The 22,833-nt window shown below is 36.5% G+C and overlaps 1 protein-coding gene across 3 annotated transcripts in view; it reads right to left on the bottom strand.

Moving 5' to 3' along the window:
* DYNC1I1 (dynein cytoplasmic 1 intermediate chain 1) overlaps positions 1-22,833 on the bottom strand; it is a 321,862-nt gene that overhangs the window by 248,038 nt on the left and 50,991 nt on the right. The window contains exon 5 of one of the 3 annotated variants that reach the window (XM_003782687.3): positions 19,262-19,321. The exons of the other annotated variants lie outside the window; for them this stretch is intronic. Coding sequence (XP_003782735.1) covers positions 19,262-19,321 — 60 coding nt within the window. The remainder of the gene's footprint in view (positions 1-19,261; positions 19,322-22,833) is intronic. 3 annotated transcript variants of the gene reach the window in all.

The following is a 22,833-nucleotide window of genomic DNA, read 5'->3' as shown; positions in this document are numbered from 1 at the left end:
GTCCAAGATCAATGATGAAGGGGCCATAAATGGCAAAAGTTTTCTTGCTGCATCATCCCAGGTAAAAGGGCAAAAAAGATAGGGTGATAGAGACAAAAGGAGCCAAAGTTGTCCTTTTATATGGAACCCATTCTTTTAATAACAAACCCAGTCCCATGATGATGGCATTAATCCATTCAGGAGGGTGGAGCCCTGATGGCCTAATGACTTCTTAGAGGTCTCACTTCTTAATAATGTTACAGTGGAAATTAAATTTCAATAAGAATTTTGGAGGGGACAAACATTTAAACCATAGCATTTAAAAATACTGAAGTATCAATAATCTTTTCTGATCACAAGGGTGTAAAACTAGAAATCAATAACATGAAGTACTTCAGAAAATTCACAAATATATGGAAATTGAAAACATATTCTTAAACTACTAAGGGGTTAATAAAGAGATTAAAAGAGAAATTTAAAAATTTATTTTATTTATTTATTTATTAAATCATAGTTGTGTACATTAATACTGTCATTGGGTACAGTGTGCTGTTTTTATATACAATTTGAAATATTTTCATCAAACTGGTTAACATAGTCTTCATGTCTTTTTCTTAGTTATTGTGTTAAGACATTTATAGTCTACATGTAGAAAGATTCACATATACCCTTATAAGATGAACCATAGGCGTGATCCCACCAATCACCCTCCCTCCACCCATCTTCCCCCTCCCCCTCCCCTCCCTCTCTGCTTTCCCCATATTCTTGGGCTATAATTGGGTTATAGCTTTCCTATGAAAGCTATAAATTAGTTTCATAATAGGGCTGAGTACATTGGATACTTTTTCTTCCCTTCTTGAGATACTTTGCTAAGAAGAATATTTTTCAGCTCCATCCATGTAAACATGAAGGAGGTAAAGTCTACATTTTTCTTTAGGGCTGCATAGTATTCCATGGTGTACATATACCACAATTTATTAATCCAATTATGGATCAATGGGCACTTGGGCTCAACTCACAGAATCAAGACCAGCTCTGACCAAAAGCGAGACCCTGTCTCTAAAAAAAAAATACCCGGGCATTGTGGTAAGTGCCTATAGTCCCAGCTACTTGGGAGGCTGAGACAAGAGGATCATTTGAACCCAAGAATTTGAGTTTGCTGTGAGCTAAGATGCCATGGCACTCTACCAAGGATGACCAAGTGAGACTCTGTCTCAAAAAAAAAAAAAAAAAAAAAAGGAAGACGAAGAAAAATCACAAATAACCTTCTGTTATACTATACCTATCAGAACTAGGAAAATAAAAACAAACCAAGCTCAAATTTAGCAGAAAAAAGAAAATAAGAATTGAAGAAGTATATAAAATATACTGGAAAATAATACAAAAGATCAATAAAGTGAAGAGTTCTCTATTGAAAAGTTAGATGAAAAACTTTTAGCTAGACTAAGAAAAAAAGAGTGAAGACTTAAATAAATTGGAAATGAAAAAGACATTATAACTGATACAACAGAAATATGAAGAATTATGAGACTATCATGAACAAAGATATGTCAAAAAATTCAATAACCTAGAAGAAATGGATAAATTATTTGATATATATGACCTACCAAGAATAAACTATGAAGAAATAGAAAATCTGAAGAGATCAATAATGAGTAAGGAGATCAGATTGGTATTGATAAGTTTTCCAGCAAAGAAAAGCTAAGGACCTGATAGTTTCACTGCTGAATTCTAGGGAGCATTTAAAGAAGAACTAATACCAGTTTTTCACAAATATTTCCAAAAAATTGAAGAGGAGAGACACTTCTAAACTCAGGCCAGTATTACCCTAATGCCAAAACCAGATAAGAATGCTACAAAAAGATAAAACTACAACCTAATATTCCTATTGAACACAGATGCAAAGTGTTCAACAAAATAATAGAAACCAAATTCAAAAGCACATTGAAAATATCATTCACCCTGATTAAGTGGGATTCATCACAGAGATGCAAAGATGGTTCATCTATACAAATTAAAGAAGTATTCTCCCTCCCGCTTATTTAAGGTTTCACTTTTATAGTTTCAGTTACCCAGAATTAACTATGACCAAAAATATTAAATGAAAAAATTATGGAAATAAACAACTCATAAGTTTTAAATTGCACAGTGCTCTGAGTAGCATGATGAAATCTCATGCTATCTGCATTGTCCACCCAGGACACCAATCATCCCTTTGCCCAGCTATACACTATCTATTCATTCCTAGTCACTTAATATTCATCTCAGTTGTCACATCAAATGGCACAGTACTGCTTATGTTCAAGAAGCCTTATTTTACTTAATAATGGCCCCAGAGTGCAAGAATAGTGATGCCAGCAATTTGGGTATGCCCAAGAGAAGGCATTAAATCCTTCCTTTATTTGAAAAGATGAAAGTTCTCAACTTAATAAGGAAAAAAAGAACTTGTTGAGGTTGCTAAGGTCTATGGTAAGAATGAATCTTCTATTTGTGAAATTGCAAAGAAGGAAAAAGAAATTGAAGCTAGTTTTGCTATTTCACTTCAAACTGCAAAAGTCAGCACCCTCATAATGCATGATAAGTGTTTAGTTAAGATGGAAATGGCACTAAATTTATGGGGGGAAGATATGAATAAAACAACCAGGTTCCGTGCTATCTATCCATGGTTTCAGGCACCCAACTGGGGTCTTGGAACACGGCTCCCATTTATGTGAATAAGTAGGTCTATTAAATGTAATAGAATGAAGGATAAAAACCATGATGATTATTTCAATAGACTCAGAAAGAATATTTGACAAAATTTAACACCATTTCAGGATTCAAAAAATTTACCCTCAGCAAATTAGGTATACATGAATGTACTTCAAGATAGTAAAGACCATATATGACAAACTAATTGTGAACATCATACTCAAGGGGGAAAAGTTGAAAGCTTTTCCTCTAAAATCTGGTAGAAGGCAAGGATGTTTACTCTTACCACTTCTATTCAACATAGTACTGAACAAACAGTCTAGAAAAAGAAATAAAAGGCATCTAAATCTGAAAGGAAAAAGTTAAATTGTCCTGGTTTGCAGATGACAACATAACCTTATATATAGAAAACCCTAAAGACGTCACAAGAAAAACTAAAAACTAGAGATCTTGGCACCTGTAGCTCAGCAGCTAGGGCACCAGCCACATACACCAGAGCTGGTGGGTTCAGACCTAGCCTGGGCTTGCCAAAAAACAATGACAACTACAACCAAAAACAGCCAGGCATTGTGGCGGGTGCCTATAGTCACAGCTACTTGGGAGGCTGAGGCAAGAGAATCACTTTAGCCCAGGAGTTTAAGGTTGCTGTAAGCTGTGGTGCCACAGCACTCTACTGAGGGTGGCATAGGGAGACTCTGTCTCAAAAAAAAAAAAGAAAGAAAAAAGAAAAATTGTTAGAACTAATAAATAAATTCAATAAAGTGGCAGTTACAAAAATTAACATACAAAAATCAGTAGCATGTCTATATAGCAAACTATCTGAATAAAGAAATCAAGAAATAATTAATTTATAATATAGATCAAAAAATTAATACTTAGGAATAAGTCTAACCTACCAGGAATTAGATCTTAATACTGAAAACTATAAAACATGATGAAATAAATTAAAGAACACACGCATAAATGGAAAGATATACTGTGCTCATGGATTGGAATTATTAACATTGTTAAAATATCCATACTACCCAAAGCAATTTACAGAGTTAATGTAACTATCATCAAAATACCAATAACATTCTTTATAGAAATAGAAAAAATAATCCTAAAATTCCTATAAAACCAGAGAAGACTCAAACAGCTAAAACAATCTTGAGCTCTTGAGGATAAAGAACAAAGCTGGAGGCATCACACTACCTCACTTTAAAATACACTACAAAGCTCTGTGTAGTGGTAATCAAAACAGCATGGTACTAGTGCAAAAACAGATAAACATAGAGCAACAGAACAGAATAGAGTCCCCAGAAATAAATGCACACATTTATAGCCAAGTGATTATCAACAAATGTGGCAAAAAGACACAAAAGGGAAACAATAGTCTCTTCAATAAATAGTGTTGGCAAAACTGGATATCCATACACAGAAGAGTGAAATTAGATCCTTACTTGACTCCATATACAATAATCAACTCAAAAATTGATCTAAAACTTTAATGGCTGGGTATGGTGGCTCACGCCTATAATCCTAGCACTCTGGGAGGCCAAGGCAGGTGGATTGCTTGAGCTCATGAGTTTGAGAACAGCCTGAGCAAAGGTGAGACACTCTCTCTACTAATAATAAAAATTAAGAGACAAAAGGATTGCTTATGCCCGAGTTTGAGGTCACTGTGAGATATAACACCACGGCACTCTACCAAGGGTGACAAAAAGTGAGACTCTGTCTAAATAAGTAAATAAATAAATCTTGAATGTGTGCCCTGAAACTACTAGAAGAAACCAAAGAGGAAAGTTCTATGACATTGGTCTGGGCAATAATTTTTTGAATATGACACCAAAAGCATAGACAGTAAAAGCAAAAATAGACAAATGGGATTACCCCAAACTGAAAAGCTTTGGCACAGCAAAGGTATATAAACATAGTGAAGAGATAACTCAAAGAATGGGAGAAAATACTTGCAAACTATACACTTGATGAGGGTTAATATCCAAAATGTATTAATGACTTAATTCAACAGCAAGAAAACTATCAAATTTTAAAAATGTTTTCTCAAAAGAAGACATATGAGCAGCCAATAGGCATATGAAAAAAATAATCAAGATCACTAATCATCAAGGAAATGCAAATTAAAGCCACAACATGCTATTATCTTATACCTGTGACTAGGTCTATTAAAAAAAGAACAAAAGACAATTGTTGGTGAGAATGTGGAGTACAGAGAATCCTTGCATACAGTTGGTGGTAATGTAAGTTAGTATAGCCATTATTGAAAACAGTATGGAGGTTCCTCCAAAAATTAGAAATAGAACTACCATATGATCCATCAATCCCATTAGTGGGTATACAGCCAATGGAAGTGAAATCAGTACAGGAAAGAGGTATCTGCACCTGCATGTTCACTGCAGCACTACTCACAGCAGACAAGATACAGAGTCAGCCTAAGTGTTCATCAACGGATGAATAAATAAGGAAAATGTAGTATAGATACACAACAGAATACTGAAGATTATTCAGGCATAACAAAGAAGAGACCGGCTGTCATTTATGACAACCTGGAAGACATTATGTTAAGTGAAATAAGCCAGGCACAAAAAGACAAATACCACATGGTCTAACTCACATAGAGAATATTAAAAAGTTGATCTTATAGAAGTAGAAAGTAAAAGGTGGTTACCAGGGGCTGGGACAGTGGGAAGGGAGATTTGGGGAGATGTTGGTCCAAGGATACAAAAGGTGTAAGTTCAAGAGATCTATTGCATAACATGGTGACTAGTTAATAACACTACACAGATGTTCCTTGACTGATAATGTAGTTACATTCCAGTAAACTCATTGTAAAGTCAAAAAATTGTAAGCCAAATAATAATTCAAAGCTCACTGTATTATATCCTGAAAAATGCTGAGAGTAGATATTAAGTGTTCTCACCACAAAATGATAACTAATACATGTGTTAATTAGCTAGATTTCATCATTCCACAATACATATATACTTTTAAAACATCAGGTTGTATACAATAAATATATATACTTTTATGTGTCTATTAAAAAAATAAAATTATAAAAAGAAAATTAAAAGGTAGCAAATCATAAGGGCCAACATGAGAGAGTCACTCAGTAAGTGGGACAGGAGAGTGTAAGGGGCAGATTACTGTGTGTTCGGACAAATGAAGTCAATTTTTTTGAAACCAGAAGGCCTAACATGAGCCCTGAAGGCTATCAGGACTCAGTTAAGTGGAAAGGAATGAGGACAGTGTCTTAGGGAGGCAGCCTAGCATTTACAGAGATTTGGAGACTAAATCCACATTTTATGCCTGAGAGGTCAGTTTTTAAAATATAAGTTTTAAGTTGGGAGCAATGGGAGATAAATCTAGATGGGTATACAGAGGCCATGTTATTAGAGGGTGATAAGTATCAGTTTAAAGAGCTTGGACTTTATGCTGTAGACAAAGAGGAGTTATTAAAAGTTAATGAGCAAGGAATTGACAGCCGAAAGACAGCATTTAAAATATGTTTGTACAGAAACTATATGGAAAGTGGAATCAGTCCCCTTCTGACAGAGGAGGCGGCAGATGTCAGGTGTGGAGAGTGACCACATCTTAGAAGCTGAGTGTGGAGGAAAGGGGGATGGATGGAACTGGGGCTGAGGAGACAAACAAAACCCAGGCTACACATCAATTCGAAGGAGAAGCCAGAGGAAAGATTCCTGGAGTTGTGATCAATAGTCTGACAAAGTGTGGAGACTTGATCCAGGTTAATGAAAAAGCACTCAGTAGTAATAGTGCTGGATGGAAAGAAAACAGTACAATCGGGAGGCTCTGAGAAAGAATTTAGGGTAGACTTTAGTAGTTTACTTGATATGAAGGGTGAAGGAAAAGGGATGGATTAGAAGATTTCAAAGGTTCTGGCCTTATAGGAAGAAAAGTGAATAATGTAGATATAAGGGAATCTAGAGAAATATCTGCTCTGTGGCAAAAAAACAATGAGTAGTTTAATAGACGATTTTATGAGGAAGATCTTTCTGATTGTAGGAGATATAAGACCAGAGCTCACAAAAGACAAAACTGAAAATGAGGCCCTGGAGCCACCCATGGAGTCACAGAAAAAATACTGCATCCATAGAAAACCCATAACATGGGAGAAAGAGATACTAACATGACAAGGAGTTAACTTGTTTTCCAAACCCTGAGTTCTAAGAGAGTGTGTTGCTAGGGGGTGACATCTTAAGGACTGATTTCTACGGCCTGGAATGGGTACCATATGCACCACACCAAGGAAGGGAACCTGGATTTGGAGTCCCCTCATCACACACACACAGATTTCTCCCCTGTGTTCAGGGTGGTGTTTCTCTCCCAGTACTGAGAAGCAGCAAGGGTTGACCTTTTCTGACTATTTCAAGAAAGAAGTTTCCATTCTTCTATGCTCACATTTTGAAAATCATTTTAGGAAGTATTTATTTCATTTCCATGATATTTGCTTCTTACTGTGCAGAGATATTGGTTTGGCAGCTAAAGTATTTTTCCTGAGCAGAAGCAAATGTCAAGTCTGGCTCAGTAACTAGGCACAGCCAAAGGGTTAGCTTTGGATTTCATAACAGCAGTCAATCTTGTAAAATTTCTAGGATGAGAGAAGTATCAAAATAGTCATGGTTATCACAGAACTTTGCAAGATTGGTGGAGGTTCTGCTATGAAGGCCTTACTTTACACAGGAAATTGAAAGTTTAGAATAATAAGATACAGAAGTCAGTTTCTCCAATATTATGTAAAAATGACACTAAGAAGCAAAAAAATGTATAGAAATGACCTTTTATTGCCTTGCTATTTATGAATAAGCTTCCATAGAATTTGTAACACAAAGTTATAAAATTATAGGGTTCTTAAAATCCCTGAGTACCAAAGTACAGGCACACCTCCTTACCACTGCCCTTGACAAACTGCAATCAAAAGAAAAAGGAATATTGTTTTTTGAAAATCCAGTTGATAGTGCGGAACAAAACATACCTCATAATTGCTTACTCAAGATTCTTGAGGATAGATAACAAAGGCTGGCAGATAATAGCCCCTCAAGAAATGTGTGGGAACAAATAAATGATTATTGTAAGTGGTAAGCTCAGCGTTACCCCCCTCTCTTGTGACAAAATTTTGATTGAATCTGTTAAAATGAATTTCTTAAAGCTTTTCATGGGTCAGAATTCATATAAATTCATAGATTCTGAAGTCTATTTCACTATTACACTTTGATACATACATACACATACATTAAAAGATGCTGTTCCATATTTCAATTTCTATGGAAAGTATAATTGTTATTGAAGAGGCAGAGATTGTCACCTCACTCAAGAATGAAACTGACACTTTTTTCAAATAATACCAGGCATTGTTACATGGAAAACTTTGAGAATTGATTCAAATCAGAGATCTAAACATAATGTATAAGTCCATTTGATAAAACGTGGGGAATAGGCCAAATGAAGGCCTTCCTTCATCAAGGACTAATAAGGTTATTACTGTTCTGTAAGGCAAATGGGAATAACTTTGTAATGTAAAAATGCCTTCAGACCTGCCTGGTTTGATTTTTCTTTAATGCCTACATTATCTTGAAGAATATATGCTTCTCTGATATCTTTATAGAGCTGGTTGTATGTCTGTTCTTGACAGAGAAACCTATTTTACCATAGTAGTTTGGGATGGTGTCTGATATATTCAAGGGAAATTTTCATTCTTCCAGACAAATGTGCAGAGAAGATGGTTTAGAGAAAGAAGAGATCTGCATAGTGTCTCCCAAAGACCAAAAGAAGTTCTAAGTTTCCCTTTCAGAACAAGAGTGGCCAAATCTCTGCTCTGTTTTCCCTCATTGCTTCCAAATACTCAGAAATACCCTATCAAGTGTTTAATGTGCTAATGCATAGAGGAAAAATAATCATGCAGCTTCAATGAAATCAGAAGTCACTAAGTATTCCTATATGCTATTGGGTTTAATCAGTCAAAATGAGGAGCCACAAAGCACCCTTTTCACTCATTAATATCTACTTAAAATTGAGCACTTTTTCCTTTCTGCCAGCCCTACTCCCCTTATGGATACTCAGCCCATCTCCCTGAGAACTGGTGACCTCCTGGGGGCATTTGCATTTATGTTTTCTTCATAAGACAACAAAAAACATTTTAAACATAATCCCTCCTTCAAGCTTTCCCATTGTAATTTCGAATTTCAAAAACACATTTATTCACTTCCCAAGCTATTTCTGTCCTATAATCTTTTAACTTACTCTCTTTTTATCCTGTTATTTCATTTTTCCCTTTCAGCATCTTTAATCCACTTAATCTATGATAATAGCCTAAAAAACAAAGCATTTTTTATAATTTCATAAATATTTTCCTGATTTAAAAAAACAAGGAGAGTTGCCTTTATATCCTCATTTTATTTGCAATTTTCTTGAAGCTATTTTTCTCCTGAATGCCATATCATTTCCTTACTCCTCCCCAATGCCAATTGCTTTGCTGATCACATACTTAACATATAAACCAGAATCAAGTGACACAACACTGTGCTTCTGGCTGAGATGGAGTAACAGGGACCATATTTACCCTCCTGCCTGAAACAACAACAACAGCAAAATAGACAGGAAAAAAAGTGGATTGTTTAATGAAACAATAATTTACAGGACTCTAGAGGTCAAAAATGAAGAATAGTGATATGTGAGAAAGGTGATACAAGCAAGACGAGCCATACAATTGCCCAAGCTTACAGAATGGAGAGAGTTTCCAGGTCCTGATATAGGCAGGGAACCCAGGTAACATCTAGCAGACACCCTAAGGGGTAGACACAGAATTGAGAGCCCATGGAGACCAGAAACTTAAGAGTTCATAGGACAAAACAGAGGAGAGAAGAAATCTGCATGTAGAGAAAACTCAGAAGATCTACAGAAGGTTAACTTTGAGAGTTCAGCTCAGTATAGATCAGTGTTTACATGTAAGAAAGCTACCTGAGGCCAAGGAAAGAACTATCAGAAAAAATTATAGATAACAGTTTTGGGCACTCATACAGAAGTCCCTGTCCATACAGACAAACAGGAAAACCTCAAGATTTATAGGGCATTACATAGAAAACACACTAGGATCTTGTCTCAGTAGGGGGGAATAATTAGCCCTAAACTGAGCACTCTTCCTGTCCCAACTAAAAAGTCTTAAAAGGAAGACCTCAAAGGAAGACCTCAAAGGAAGACCGCAAAAGAAGAAATTGTAAATTTACTATGTCAAGTAAATTTACTATGCCTCAAGATAAATCTTTATGAAATTTATAGGAATTCAAATAAAGGACACCTAACAAGGTATTATTTGCAATGTCTTTCTGAGTTCAAAAATTACCATAGGAGAACTTTTTATTTTGTCTTATTTTAATTTTTTTTTAAATTTCAGAATATTATGGAAATACAAACATTTTGGTTACTTTAGCAAGATAATCGAAAAGGAAGCTCAGAGCTCTCTCTCCATGCAGACATGCAGCAAATAAACAGCTTCATATGGATTAATTCCCTCTGAGAAAAAAGGACTAGTTAAAAGAAACCAGTTAAGAGACACTGTACACTGGGTAACCGAACATTACCTTTTCAAAAGAAGTCGGAAACGGTGAGACACATTCTTGACATAAACTCCATTCTTAGCACGTTATGCAATCAAAGGAGAATCCCCATCTTTTAGCTCCTTCCTAAGAAGTGAAGGGTTTGGACCACACATCTAGTGTCCTAAGTTTTACAGTTGCTACCAGAGGAATTGATTCCTAACTTGCTTACTTCTAGAAGTTTATAGGACCCAGCATTTACTAGTCTCCTGGGATGGCAGAGAACAGAGGCAGCTTTAAATGGGCACTCAAGCATTTCCCATGCCTCTTGCCTTTGGTTTGGCACAGGGTGAGTAGGGAACAAAGCCCCATTCCCAGCTTTTTCCTAGAAAGGATTAGACTATACACGAAAAGCCCTGAGTTTTCCAGCTGCTACCCAAGGGCTTAGCTTCTAACTAGCCTTCATCTAGAAGTTAACAGGGCAGGCAATCACCAGTCTCCTAAGAGTTTAAATGAGTGTGTAGAAACAGCACATCCCAGCTTCTCCCCAGAAGGAGCCAGACTATGAAATAAGTGCCCCAAATTTTCCAGCTGCTGCCTGAAAATCTGGGTACTAATTCATTTATTTTGGAAGTTGCCAGAGCCCAGTATTTACTAGTTACCAGGGATCTCCAGAGTTATTCCATGGTTTTGAATGGCCTTGCAGGCTCTTCTCAAGACTCTTCCTTCTAACTCTCCTGTTTCTTGGAGCTGGCAGGGAAGGCAATCATTAGTCTTGGGAGTTTAAATAAGTATGTGGATACTTTTCACATCTCCTTCCCCTAAATCACTCTAAGAAATAAAAACAAGCCTCTAGCTACCCCCTAGAAAGAATTGGACTACCTCTCTAGATCTACAACTTTTCTAGTTGCTATCATAGGAACTGGTCTCGAACTTGCATGTATCTGAGAGCTGAAGGGCTCAGCATTTGTTAGATACCTGGGAGCAACAAAGAGTAATGCAACTATGCTTGCTGTCTAAAGGAGCATACAGGCATTTGCCACAGCTTCTCTCCCTGGCAAACAATAAAGCAAATGGGTGATAAGCTCCAGCTCTTTGCTTCTTCCTAAGGAGAGAAGGAATTGGATCACACATCTAGTACCCCAATCATTCCAGCTGCTACTTGAGGAGCTGGCTCCTATCTTTCCTGTTTTAGGGCATTCATAGCATACTCTATAGTCTCCTGCTGGCCACAAAGAAAACAGATGGCAATTTTGAAGCACAAAGGTCAGAAAAGCATCTAAGATCTCTGGCCAGGTTTATTGGTGAAGATAGTCTCTTGTTTGAGACCAGTTTGTAATGACTAGGATAGATGGATGTCTTGTCAAACATGTAGAAACACAAGAAGAGAATCAAGGGCAATGAAGAAACATGAAAATATGTTCCAAATGAACAAACTAGATAAATCTCCTAAAATCACTTTTAGTGAAATGAAGATATTTGATTTACCCTACAGAGAATTCAAAATGTCAAACAAAGGTACTCATTGAAGTCAGGAGGAGCAACCCATAAAGAAAGTAAGAATTTCAACACAAGGAAAGAAAATATTAAAAAATGCCAAATAGAAATCATACAGCTGAATAAAACAATAATGGAATTTAAAAAATCATCAGAAGTGTTCAACTGCAAACTAGATCAACTCTAAGACAGTTCATTGGAAATCATCCAGTCAGAGGAGCAAAAAGAAAAAAAAAAGAATGAAAAGGAACCAAGATAATTTAAGGGGATTATAAAATAACATTAAATGGGCCAATATAGACAGTATGAGAGTCATAGAAGGAGATGGGGAAGGGACAGAGAGAGAAAAAAAGAACAAACCACATCTAGGAATCCAAGAATCCCAAAGAATACCAAATAACATACACCCCAAAGTCCCCATACCAAGACATTTAAACAAATGTCAAAAGTTGAAATCAAAGAGAGAATTTTGAAAATAAGACAAAGCTACTAGTTATCTAAAAGAGAACCTCCAAAAGACTATCAGAGGATATTGCTGCTGAAACCATGCAGGTCAGAGGGAGTGGTGTGAAACATTCAAAGTACTGGGAAGATTAAAAACCACCAACCAAGAATACTGTATCTGGCAAATCTGCCCTTCAAAAATGAAAAGGAGACAATTTTTTGGACAAAGGCTGAGGGAGTTTACCATCACTAGATCTGACTTACAAGAAATACTGAAAAAATCTTTCTTCTTTCCTCTTTCTTTTCTTTTCTTCTGCCTTTCCTTCCTTCTTTCTTTTCTTTGCCTTTTTATTTTCTCTTTTCTTCTGGACGGGTCTTACTCTACTGCCTGAGCTGCTAGTCTGGTGTCAAACTTCTGGTCTCAAGCAATCCTCCTACTCTAGACTTCTTAGTAGCTGGGACACAAGTACAAGCAACTGTACCTGGATAATTTTTTTCTATTTTTTGGAGATACTGTCTCACTATGTTTCCCAGGCTGCCACCATGCCTCATTAAAGAAACTTCTTCAGGTTGAAATGAAAGGATTCTAAACAGCAACATGATAATATCAAAAAAAGTATGAAATTTATTGGTATAAGTAAGTATGTAGACAAAAGTCAGAACACTATATTACTATAACAGTGGAGGGTAAATAGCTTTTAATTCAAATATAAAAGAAAAAATATTAAAATAGCTATAAGTAAATTATGTTAATAGATACACAAGACAAAGTTACAATTTTGCTGTGTAACTTCATGGAAAATTAGAAATTTTAAAACCAGAGATTAGTGCACATGAAAACATAGCAATGGAAACTATCAACAGTGAAACATAGATCAAAAAGAAAAATTAAATAGAGCAAATGAAACATGGGAAAACTATAAGCTACTTAATATACATGTCTTTTGCATCCTCAAAGGAGGAAAAAGTAAAAGAGAAAAACTAACTGAAAAAATAATGATATTTTTCCCCAAGTTTTCTGAAAACTATATCCCAAAGATCTGAGAATCTTAATAAACTCGAAGCACAGGAAATATGAAGAAAACTTCACCAAGAAACATCATAATCAAGTTGTTCAAAATAGATGCAAAGGAGAACATTATAAAAACAGTCAGAAAAAATATATTTTACACACAGAAAAATAAACATATGGACACCAGTAAATTTCTGGTAAAAAGCAATACTGTTGAGAATACAATAGAGCAATATTTTTAAAATCCTGAAGAAAATGACTGCCAACTAAGAATTCAATGCTCAGTGAAAACATACTTCAAAAACAAAGATATAATAAAGACTCTTACAACATAAAATGTTCAAAGAATTACTTAACATAAAACTTTTACTATAAGAAGTAAAGAATTTCTACCAAGTAGAAGTAAAATGACACCAGGTGGAACTATAGATCTACACAAAGGAATACAGAACATTAGAAAAATGTTAACTATGTGAGTAAATATGTGAGATAATTTTCTTATTATTTAAATCTCATTAAGAAATACCATATTGTTCCATGTATAATGCACTCCCACGTATAATGATCTTCCAAGTTTTGGACCCAAACTTAGGAAAATGCCCCTCAAGAAAGTGGCTTGTTCTCAGCCAGGAGAGACACATTTGGGTAGTGCTAATACACCCTTGGTAAACATGCAGATTGCACTGCCCTCCTACAGCCACTTGTTCTGGGAAGGCTACTCATCTCTCTCCTCTGGAGGCTTTACCTCCCTGCCATGTTGAGGGCTTTGACCAAGATGGCTACATGCACAGCTGGCAGGGTGAGAACTTCTAAGGCTGCTCAGTCCCCAGGCAGTTAGGCAGGTCCACAGGGTTCCCAATCTCCTAGATATGGCTTGGCCTCAGGGCTTATACTGTATGGCTGAAGCCCACCTCACCAGCCTTGCCAGTACCCCCTCTCCTGATTGCAGTGCTCAGCAAAGGCAGCTCTAGCCCCACTACCACTGGATCCCAGATCTTCCCAGTCTAGAATTTTGTGCACCAGGCAGGCCAGGCAGGAAAGCACAGTGGCCCCAAGAGGCCCTGGGGTTCCCTGGTCCTGAGCCATACTACCCATGTGTAATGCACATTCTTATTTTCCCCTCAAAAACTTGGGTGAAAAGTGTACATTATATGTTGCAAAATTTGGTAATTGGCTATTTAAACAGAAATACAAACAATGCAGCATGTGCTTTATAACATATATAAAAGGGAAATTTATAATAATAGCACAAAGGAAAGAGAGGGAAAATATAAACATAATATATTACCAGATTCTTATAATACACATAAAACATCATAATATCCACTTGTAGGCTAACTGTGGTAAGTTAAGGATGCACATTATAAATACTAAAGCAACCACTAAATTAATAAAATCAAGTGATATAGCTAATAACTGAAGAAAAATATAAAATGGAATAATAAAAAATTCAATAAATACTAAAGGAAGAACAAAAAAAAAAGGAATAACAGTATGTGGGACAAGTAGAAAACAAATATCAATACTATAGAGCAGCAGTTCTCAACCTGTGGGACCCACAGGAACTGTATTAAAGGGCTGTGGCATTAGGAAGGTTGAGAACCACTACTATAAAGATTTAAACCATACCGTATCTATAATCGTATTAAATGTAAATGACGCAAATTAAAAGGTTAACTTCGATTAAAAGAACAGAATGCCAAAATAGATAAAATGGCAACAGTCAATTATTTGCTGCCTATAAGAAATAAACGTTAAATGTAAAGAGACAAGTAGGGAGAGTTCAGCAAGCTCCTACCCAAAGAAAAGTGTGCACATGGCACACTTCCTGGATGAAGGAAACAGCTACAATTTGGACTTTCCCTTACAAATGTAAGCAATATAACCTAAAACTGTGTGCTCTCATATTCATCTAAAATAATTAACTAATTAGATAATATTTAAAAAATTAAAAAAGAAAGTAAAAGAATGAAAAAATATATACCATGCTAACACTAGTCAAATGAAAGTTGGAATTGCTCTGTTAATATTAGACAAAATAGATTTCTAAGCAAAATATATTACCAGAGATAAAGTTATTTCAAAAATGGTAATCAGGTCATCAAACAAGACATAAGAATGCTGAACATTTATGTACCTAATACAACATTTCACAATACATAAAGTAAAAATTACCAGGAGAGATAGAAAAATGCCAAATTGTCTTGAAAACTTCAACATTTCCCTTCAATAACTGACAGAACTATTAGACAGAAAATCAGCCAATGAATAGAATATTTAAGCAACATAATTAATGAATTTAACCTAATTGATACTTCTAGAACATTTTACCTAACAATAGAAGAATACACAACCTTTTCAAGGGCACAAGGAACATTTACTAAGACAGGTCATACTGTGGGTCATAAAAGAAGTCTTAATACATTTTAAAAGATGCAAGTAATATGAACTATGTTTTGTAACCACAATAGAATTAAATTAGAAATAAATAACACAACCCCTGTGGAAAATCTCCAAATATTTGCAAACTAAATACCATACTTCTAAATAATACATTGGTTAAAGAAGAAACTAAAATGGAAATTAAAAAGTATTTTGAACTGAATTAAGATGGCAAAAATTAAATAAAACTAGCAAGATACCACATAACAGTGCTTATGCAATGAACACCTATGTTATCATAGAAATGATGAAAGGTCTCAAGTCAATAACCTATGCTCCACCTATGCAGAAGGAAAGAATAACTAAAACCAGAGTACAAATCAATCAAATAGAAAAATCGAGAAAATTATTGACTTGAAGAACATGAACTGCCAGAACTTACTCAGGAAAATAAAGATATGACTATAATTAAAGTAATTAATTTGTAGTTTTAATCCTTCCCCATAATAAAAATCCAAACCTAGCAGTTTAACAGTTGAGTTGTAACCTACCAAATACTTAGAGAATCATTGAGAATTAAAATTATGTCACCAAAAGGACAAATTTATAAATGGAAAGTTTGTAGAAGTCAAAATAGTTTTCCTTCTTTAGGCACTGTTAAAAGAATGAAAAAGGTACATCACAGAGTAGGAGGGAAAATTTACAAATTATATATCAGATAAAGGATTGTATGCAGAATATATCAAGAACTCTCAAAACCAAACAATGAGATGACAAATAACCCAATTCAAAAGCAATGTATAAGGATAAAAGATTTAAGGAGACATTTCATCAGAGAAGATATTCAGATATCAAAAAAGCACCTGAAGAGATATCCAACATCACTAGTCAATTAGAAAATGCAAATTAAAACCAAAATGAGGTACCACCACTCCTTAATAATGGTTAAAAATATTAATTTTTTTTAAACGTCTAAACCAAGTATTGTCAAGAACGTGGAGGAATAGAGGCTCTCATACAGTGCTGCTGGGCATAGACAATGGTCAAACCACTCTGAAAACAGTGTGACAATGTTTTAAAAAGTTAAATGTATATCTACCATACTTCAGTCATTCTACTTGGAGATATTTACCCAAAAGACATGAAAGCATATGTTCATACAAAGATTTGTACATGACTGTTCATAATAGTTTTATTTGTAATAGGCAAAAATTATAAACAAACCAAAAAACTATAGAAAATGACTGGTTAAACCAACCATGGTATAGCCGTACAATGGAGCAACACTCAGCAATAAAAAGGACTGAGCTATCGATAGGCACCTAACCTGAATGAATCTAGAAATGATTGTCCCGAATGAAAGAAGTCAGTTGAAGGAGTACCTACCGTACGATCTCATCTATATGATGCTCTGGGAAATGCAAACTAATATACAGTAACAGAAAGCAGATCAGTCGCTCTGGGGGATGGAAAAGTAGGAACGTGGCGGGGCATGAGGAAACTCTGGGGGATGGTAAATATGCTGACTGTCTGTGTAATGCTTTCATTATGTGTACACACGTTAAAACACATGAATTTGGATTGTTTAAATGTGTACCGTGTATTTTATGTCATTGTATGTCAATTAAACTTCAGTAAAGTTGTTAAATCAAGGGACAGAGCAAGTTACGGATTATGGTTATTTCCATGTCACAGTTCAGAAAGAGGAAATAAAACTGTCTCTAAAACATCTTGTTGCCTGAGGTATGCTTCATAAAATTATGACTGTGCCTTGCACATAAGGATTATCAAAATGGGAAATTTTTATTAAGGCAATATTTAAAATTGTTGCATGGCTAAAATAATCTCCTCTTTCAAACAGGCTCTGCACATGGCTTCCAAACTCTCGGAGACAAGCAACGCCCAGTGAATGGAACGTCTCCCATCTTCTTGTCTCTCTCTGGCTCACTGGGCGCATTCTGAAGTAAAATGTGACAGGCAAGGTGAGAGCCACAGAGATGCCAGCTCCCTGGAATAAGTCACACGTTTTAATCTGCATAGCTAACAGTGAATTTTTGCTTGGAAAACAGATATAAATGGAAAATTCCTGACTGCTCCCCATCAGCAAGTGTAATTTAGCAGTGCAGAAATCTGTCTGAAAATCTGTTAACTTAAGTGCATAGAGTGGTCTCTGCCAGTTCCCTTTTTTTCCCTAACACAATGAAATCTTGAAAAACTGCACTCTGAAGTTTCCCTGAATCATAGCTTACGATATATTCATTGTTTCTCGGCTTGACTTAAGCTGTATTTCTTGGTTATTTAATCATATAGATTAAAATCTAACATACAAAGAACTACACAACTGAATAGGCAAGAATGCAGTTATGTTAAAAATAATATGTCACTTACTTAAAGTGTTAAGATATTTCCTTGGTTTAGCATTATCATGAATCAGCCAAGAACTCCTGTGTCTACAAAGCGACACAGGCAAGATGGCATTTAACCTAACACACAGGTATCCTTCAACCTCCTTTTATACCTACAATAGGCACTGAAAATGATAGAAGTCCAGAGATACACGTGCAGGAATCTCAGAATTCAAGATAAATGATAAATAAATAAATGCTTTGGGATAGGTTGGTTTATATTTAGAAAGAAAAACTAATGGTTTCACAAACTATGATAATAAAATTTGCTATTCACTTCTTGGAGATATCCAATAGCGCCATTGGAAAGTAGCGCAATAAAGTAGTACAGTAATACCAATAAAATTTGCTATCTTGGAGATATCCAGTAGTGCCTTGGCAAGTTGGTAACCAGCTTGTGGAGGAAGGGCATTTGGCATTTTGGCATCTGGTGGCCTTTGCTGGTGTCTGTGGTGTGTATGTTTACACAATGGCTGCTTTTAGGCAGATTTAACAGAATATGAAGTTGGGAAGAGAAGTGAACAATAGGGTCTCCTGAGCTTGATGATGAGCTGGTTTAAAATCATCTCATGAGAAATAATTCATATGTGACTACAGCTAACGCCAATCCTATAATAATGATAAACTGAGTTTCTAGATATGTCTATGTGTTTCATTCAACTGAGAGTCTTCAATCTGAAGCTATCTTTTAACTTGCGACAATAAATTTCCATCTGAAAAAAAAAATGACCTTTAGAATGTAGTAGTCATTACCCAACATCATATATTTGAAATATCTTGACTTTGAAGTATTCAATAAATTTGCTGTTCTTGAGCAGGAATCTTTATCTATTCAAATTGAGTGCTTATTGTTAGTCTCCCCAAAAGTGAAAAGGAAAGTAAACAAACAGGACACAACATTTGAATACTGATCTTAGACAAAAATTAACCTGACATAACCTGTTAGTAAGGAAGAAGGGTGGTTAGGAGATAAAGTCAAACAGACCTTGCATCATAGACCTTAGATGCCCCACCTCTGAGTAGAGGTGTGGGTTTGTGTTTGTATTTTTGCCCTAAGAGAGTCTTGTCTTACAATAATAGGAATTAATAAGGGGAGATCAAAAGCCATCTTTTTGTGGTGTTTTCCACAAAGAGAGACTTTCTTGAAAGCTTTATAAGAAAAACAAATAGAAAAAAAATAAACTTATCAAACTAGAAGTTCAACAAAAAAGGAGAAAAACAAGAGCAACAACAGTTCTAGCATTTCAACACAACTGTAGCAAAGAAACAATAAAAGGAGTAACGAAAGAGCAGACATATACCCAAGTTCTGAGTCTGACTGCAGCTGGAGCACTGAGGGGTCTGTGTCCCACTGCAGGGTCCTAATCGTGCAGCACAAAGGAAAAAAGAACACAGAGAATTAACAAAAGGGGAGGGCAACAAACCAAACCAAACTGTGTCATTCTTAAGGCAAGAGCTTGTACAATACATACACAGAACATGCCCCCCACCCCTTCACCCTTAGCAACCCCCAAAGGACAAGAGAAAACCAAGAGCCACCATTTCCTTTGAACATCTGTTTGATGTTGGAAGCTATGGTTGTTTTCCTAGAAGGAAGCCCAGAGCCAAATTTTCAAACTCCACACACACTCCCACCCTTTGTTTTGTTTTGTTTTGTACCCAGACATCATTGACTTGAGCATGTGAACCACTGCTCTGACACCCCAGAGCCCATCCACATCTGGGAGCTCCAAGCATCTTCCACGCAGTAAGGAGAACTAAATAGAAGGGTACAAAAGGGCCAGGGCAGGAGTGTCTAGGAAGTCAGGCTGGTGGGAACACGACTGTGTGGCCTGGTGAATGGCTGGCTTCCTCAGGCCCCATACTGCAAACATAATGGGTTAGATTTCAAGACTCACAGGTATTTTTGTGTGTATTTAGATATAGCACACTGAGGTGGGCACCAATAATATCATTTGTCTTTAAGATGTCAGGGATCAGTTACATCTTCTATTGTTTAAATATTGTACAAAAAATAGCACAAAGTATCAACAGTTACCAAGGCATCCAATTCTCTTGTTATTTCACCTTCAGAATAATGAGAATACCAGGCAGAGAAATCATACAAGCTCGACAAAGTCTAGATAGTTGAAATGCTATCAGATCACAAACAAGGACTGTTTTCCGGCAGGCTTTTAAAATTTCCCACACAGAAATAAGTTAGAGGTGAATCAAGCAGGCAACCACTGGCTTGAAAAGTGCAGATTTTGAGGTTAGGACCTTGCCTATACCAGTCTACAGCCCAGAGGTTGGGGGGGTCATAGCTATAAAGTATATCAGAACCAGTGGACATTCAGAAGCTGCTCTTGCTTCTGCCACACCCACTCTGACTACTATTAAGAGTTAATGCCCTACCTTGGTAAAGATCCCATGTTAGCTCCTCCTGTACAGGTACCAGAATGTGGTTTCATAGCTTCCTTTCTATGCTCTGGGTACTCTTGTCTTCTTATATAAATGCTCTCAAAGGTGATAACTGAAGACCAGTGAGAACACTAACTAGCCACTGTTTCTTAGACCAGTGCTTCTCAGACTTCAATGCACATACAGATACCTGGATTGTTGCTAAAACGCAGAGTCTGATTTGGAAGGGGGCCTGGCACTCTCCATTTTGAACAAGCTCCAAGGAATGTGGATACTGATGGTCTGTGGACCAGAGTTTCAGCAACAAGGACTCAGATAAATAGCTCTTAAAACTTTAATGTTCATCAGAATGACCTGAGAGGGTTACTAAAATACAGAAGACTGATCCCTGAACCCAGAATTTCTGATTCAGTAGATCCGGAGAGGGGCCTGAGAATACACATTTTTAACAAGTTCCCAGGTAATGTTACAAGGCTGATGGTGGGATCACTCTCGGAGAAGGACTTGGCTGGACTATCACTTTCAGTAGTCAGCATACAAAAAGCATCACTGATGTTCAAATACATCAGCATTTGAACTTGTGATTTACTGAAACCGGGCTGCAGGCCCAGGGCATTTCCGGACCAATTAAATCAGAATGTCTGAGGTGGGACTCAGCCATCCCTGTTTTTGAAAGCTTTCCAGGAGAATCTAATGTGCAGCCAGGGGTGAGAACCCTAGCTCTGAACTCAAGAAAACCAGCTCTTACTGGTTCTAGAGACTGATTCTTTCACCTCATTTCAAATGGAAGTAATGGAATCCATTAAAATAATTCATACTTGCTGTTCACGTATCTCTGGGCATCAAATGTAAAGACGCTTATTTGCTCTAGACAGAACAGCCTCCAGCTCTTGCGGACCTGACAGAAGAAGCAGTGGCTTGCAGTGGGTGGGAGCAGATACTTTGCCCTCAATTTATAGCTGAAGTTTCTGATGAGGTGACCTTTGTTGACCTTTTCCACTTCTTCCTGGCAGGTGAAGCATGCAGCAGCTCCCAGGCGTCTGTCTCTGTTAATGCTTTATTAGATGGATCACCTGAACTCACTGCAGCCTTCAGGAGTTTGCATATTGAATCTACCAGAATCACCCACTTAAGAAGTCCCCGGATTAGTACTCTGCAGTTTGCATTTACTCAGACAGAACAACAAAGGCGGTGCTGTATACGTGACCAACCCCACAATAGCTCTGCCCCAGGCCCAGTTGCACATATACCATCCAGCATAAGATTTCACCGTCAGTGACAAGCTGCAAGCTGTATGGTAAGGAGAAGCGCTAAGAGGGCTCTCACGTGTCCCGGGTTTTCTTTTCCTTCTTCTCATTATTATCTGTGGGTGGTCAGATTTGCACAGAATGTACTTTTTTTTTTTTTTTTAGAAGAAAACTTAAAGCTAGTATATTCAATGGACAAAGGCTGTTTCCAAGGGAAAGGCTAGGAATGCTTATTAAACATTTGCTGAATTCCTTCTGTGCAAACTTACAGGAAAACATCCACATGGCTGGCAGTACCTTAGAGAGGGTCCTATCTGGCCTGGGGGCGGGAGCTCTGTGTTCTGGGCGTGGCTCACAGAGTCAGCACAGAAATCTTCTGCCCCAGCAAATTGAGACTGTGGTCCTCACGGCCCTTTAAAGTGCTTCTCTGTTTGCTATTTCAAAATATAGGTTGATTATTACTCTGCCTTTTAGCTTTCTCTTCTCCAGCTGGAATAATTTATTGAACCAATTGACAGAGACCTCACTTTCCAACCATTTTATCAAGTAATCGTGTCACTGAAAAGAAAATGATGATTTCTCCCAAAGCTTGTTGGGAATTTTGAAATCTTTCCAGGTAGTTTATTTATAAAATAAAAAGGAGTGAAATTATAGGTAAATATATGGAAAAACATACTCTTAAAAATTCTTTTCACGCAGAAACCTCCTGTTCACTATATTAGTGGTATTTTTTTTAGTCTCTGGACTGGCCCAATCAGTGCATGCAGGGGAGAGAACGTTTTTGATAAGTAAATTCATTTACTTATTTAATATACATATATTAAGGGCCTACTACATGAAATTCTGCGATAGAGGATCAAAAGAGTGCTCAAGGAATTCTGAAGTTTAGAAGAATTGCATATATAAATAATTAATAGAAGCATATGTAAATAATTTAATAGAACAAGGCAGAAAATAAAATGTGCCATATAGAGGGCACCACAGGTGTAGGGAGGGGCGTGGGACTTACACTTCAGAATTTTACAGTTTGGTAAAGCAATTGATACATACAAATATTTATGCCTAATGACATACTGATAACATTTAAGGAAGACCGTAGTTCTCATCACTTGTCCAGGCCTGGCACAGTTTAAAATTTCAATGAATATAAGCTGAAAAAATTTTTTTAAATGCTATAAGACAAAGAATTAGTGATAGTTTCCTTTCCCTGAGTGTTTATTCTGTGC

The sequence above is a fragment of the Otolemur garnettii genome, unplaced genomic scaffold, assembly GCF_000181295.1.
Source record: "Otolemur garnettii isolate 467f Iridium unplaced genomic scaffold, OtoGar3 scaffold00005, whole genome shotgun sequence".
NCBI lineage: Eukaryota > Metazoa > Chordata > Mammalia > Primates > Galagidae > Otolemur > Otolemur garnettii.
The sequence above is the reverse complement of the archived record's forward strand: the minus strand, read 5'-3'. Positions and strand labels throughout refer to the sequence as shown.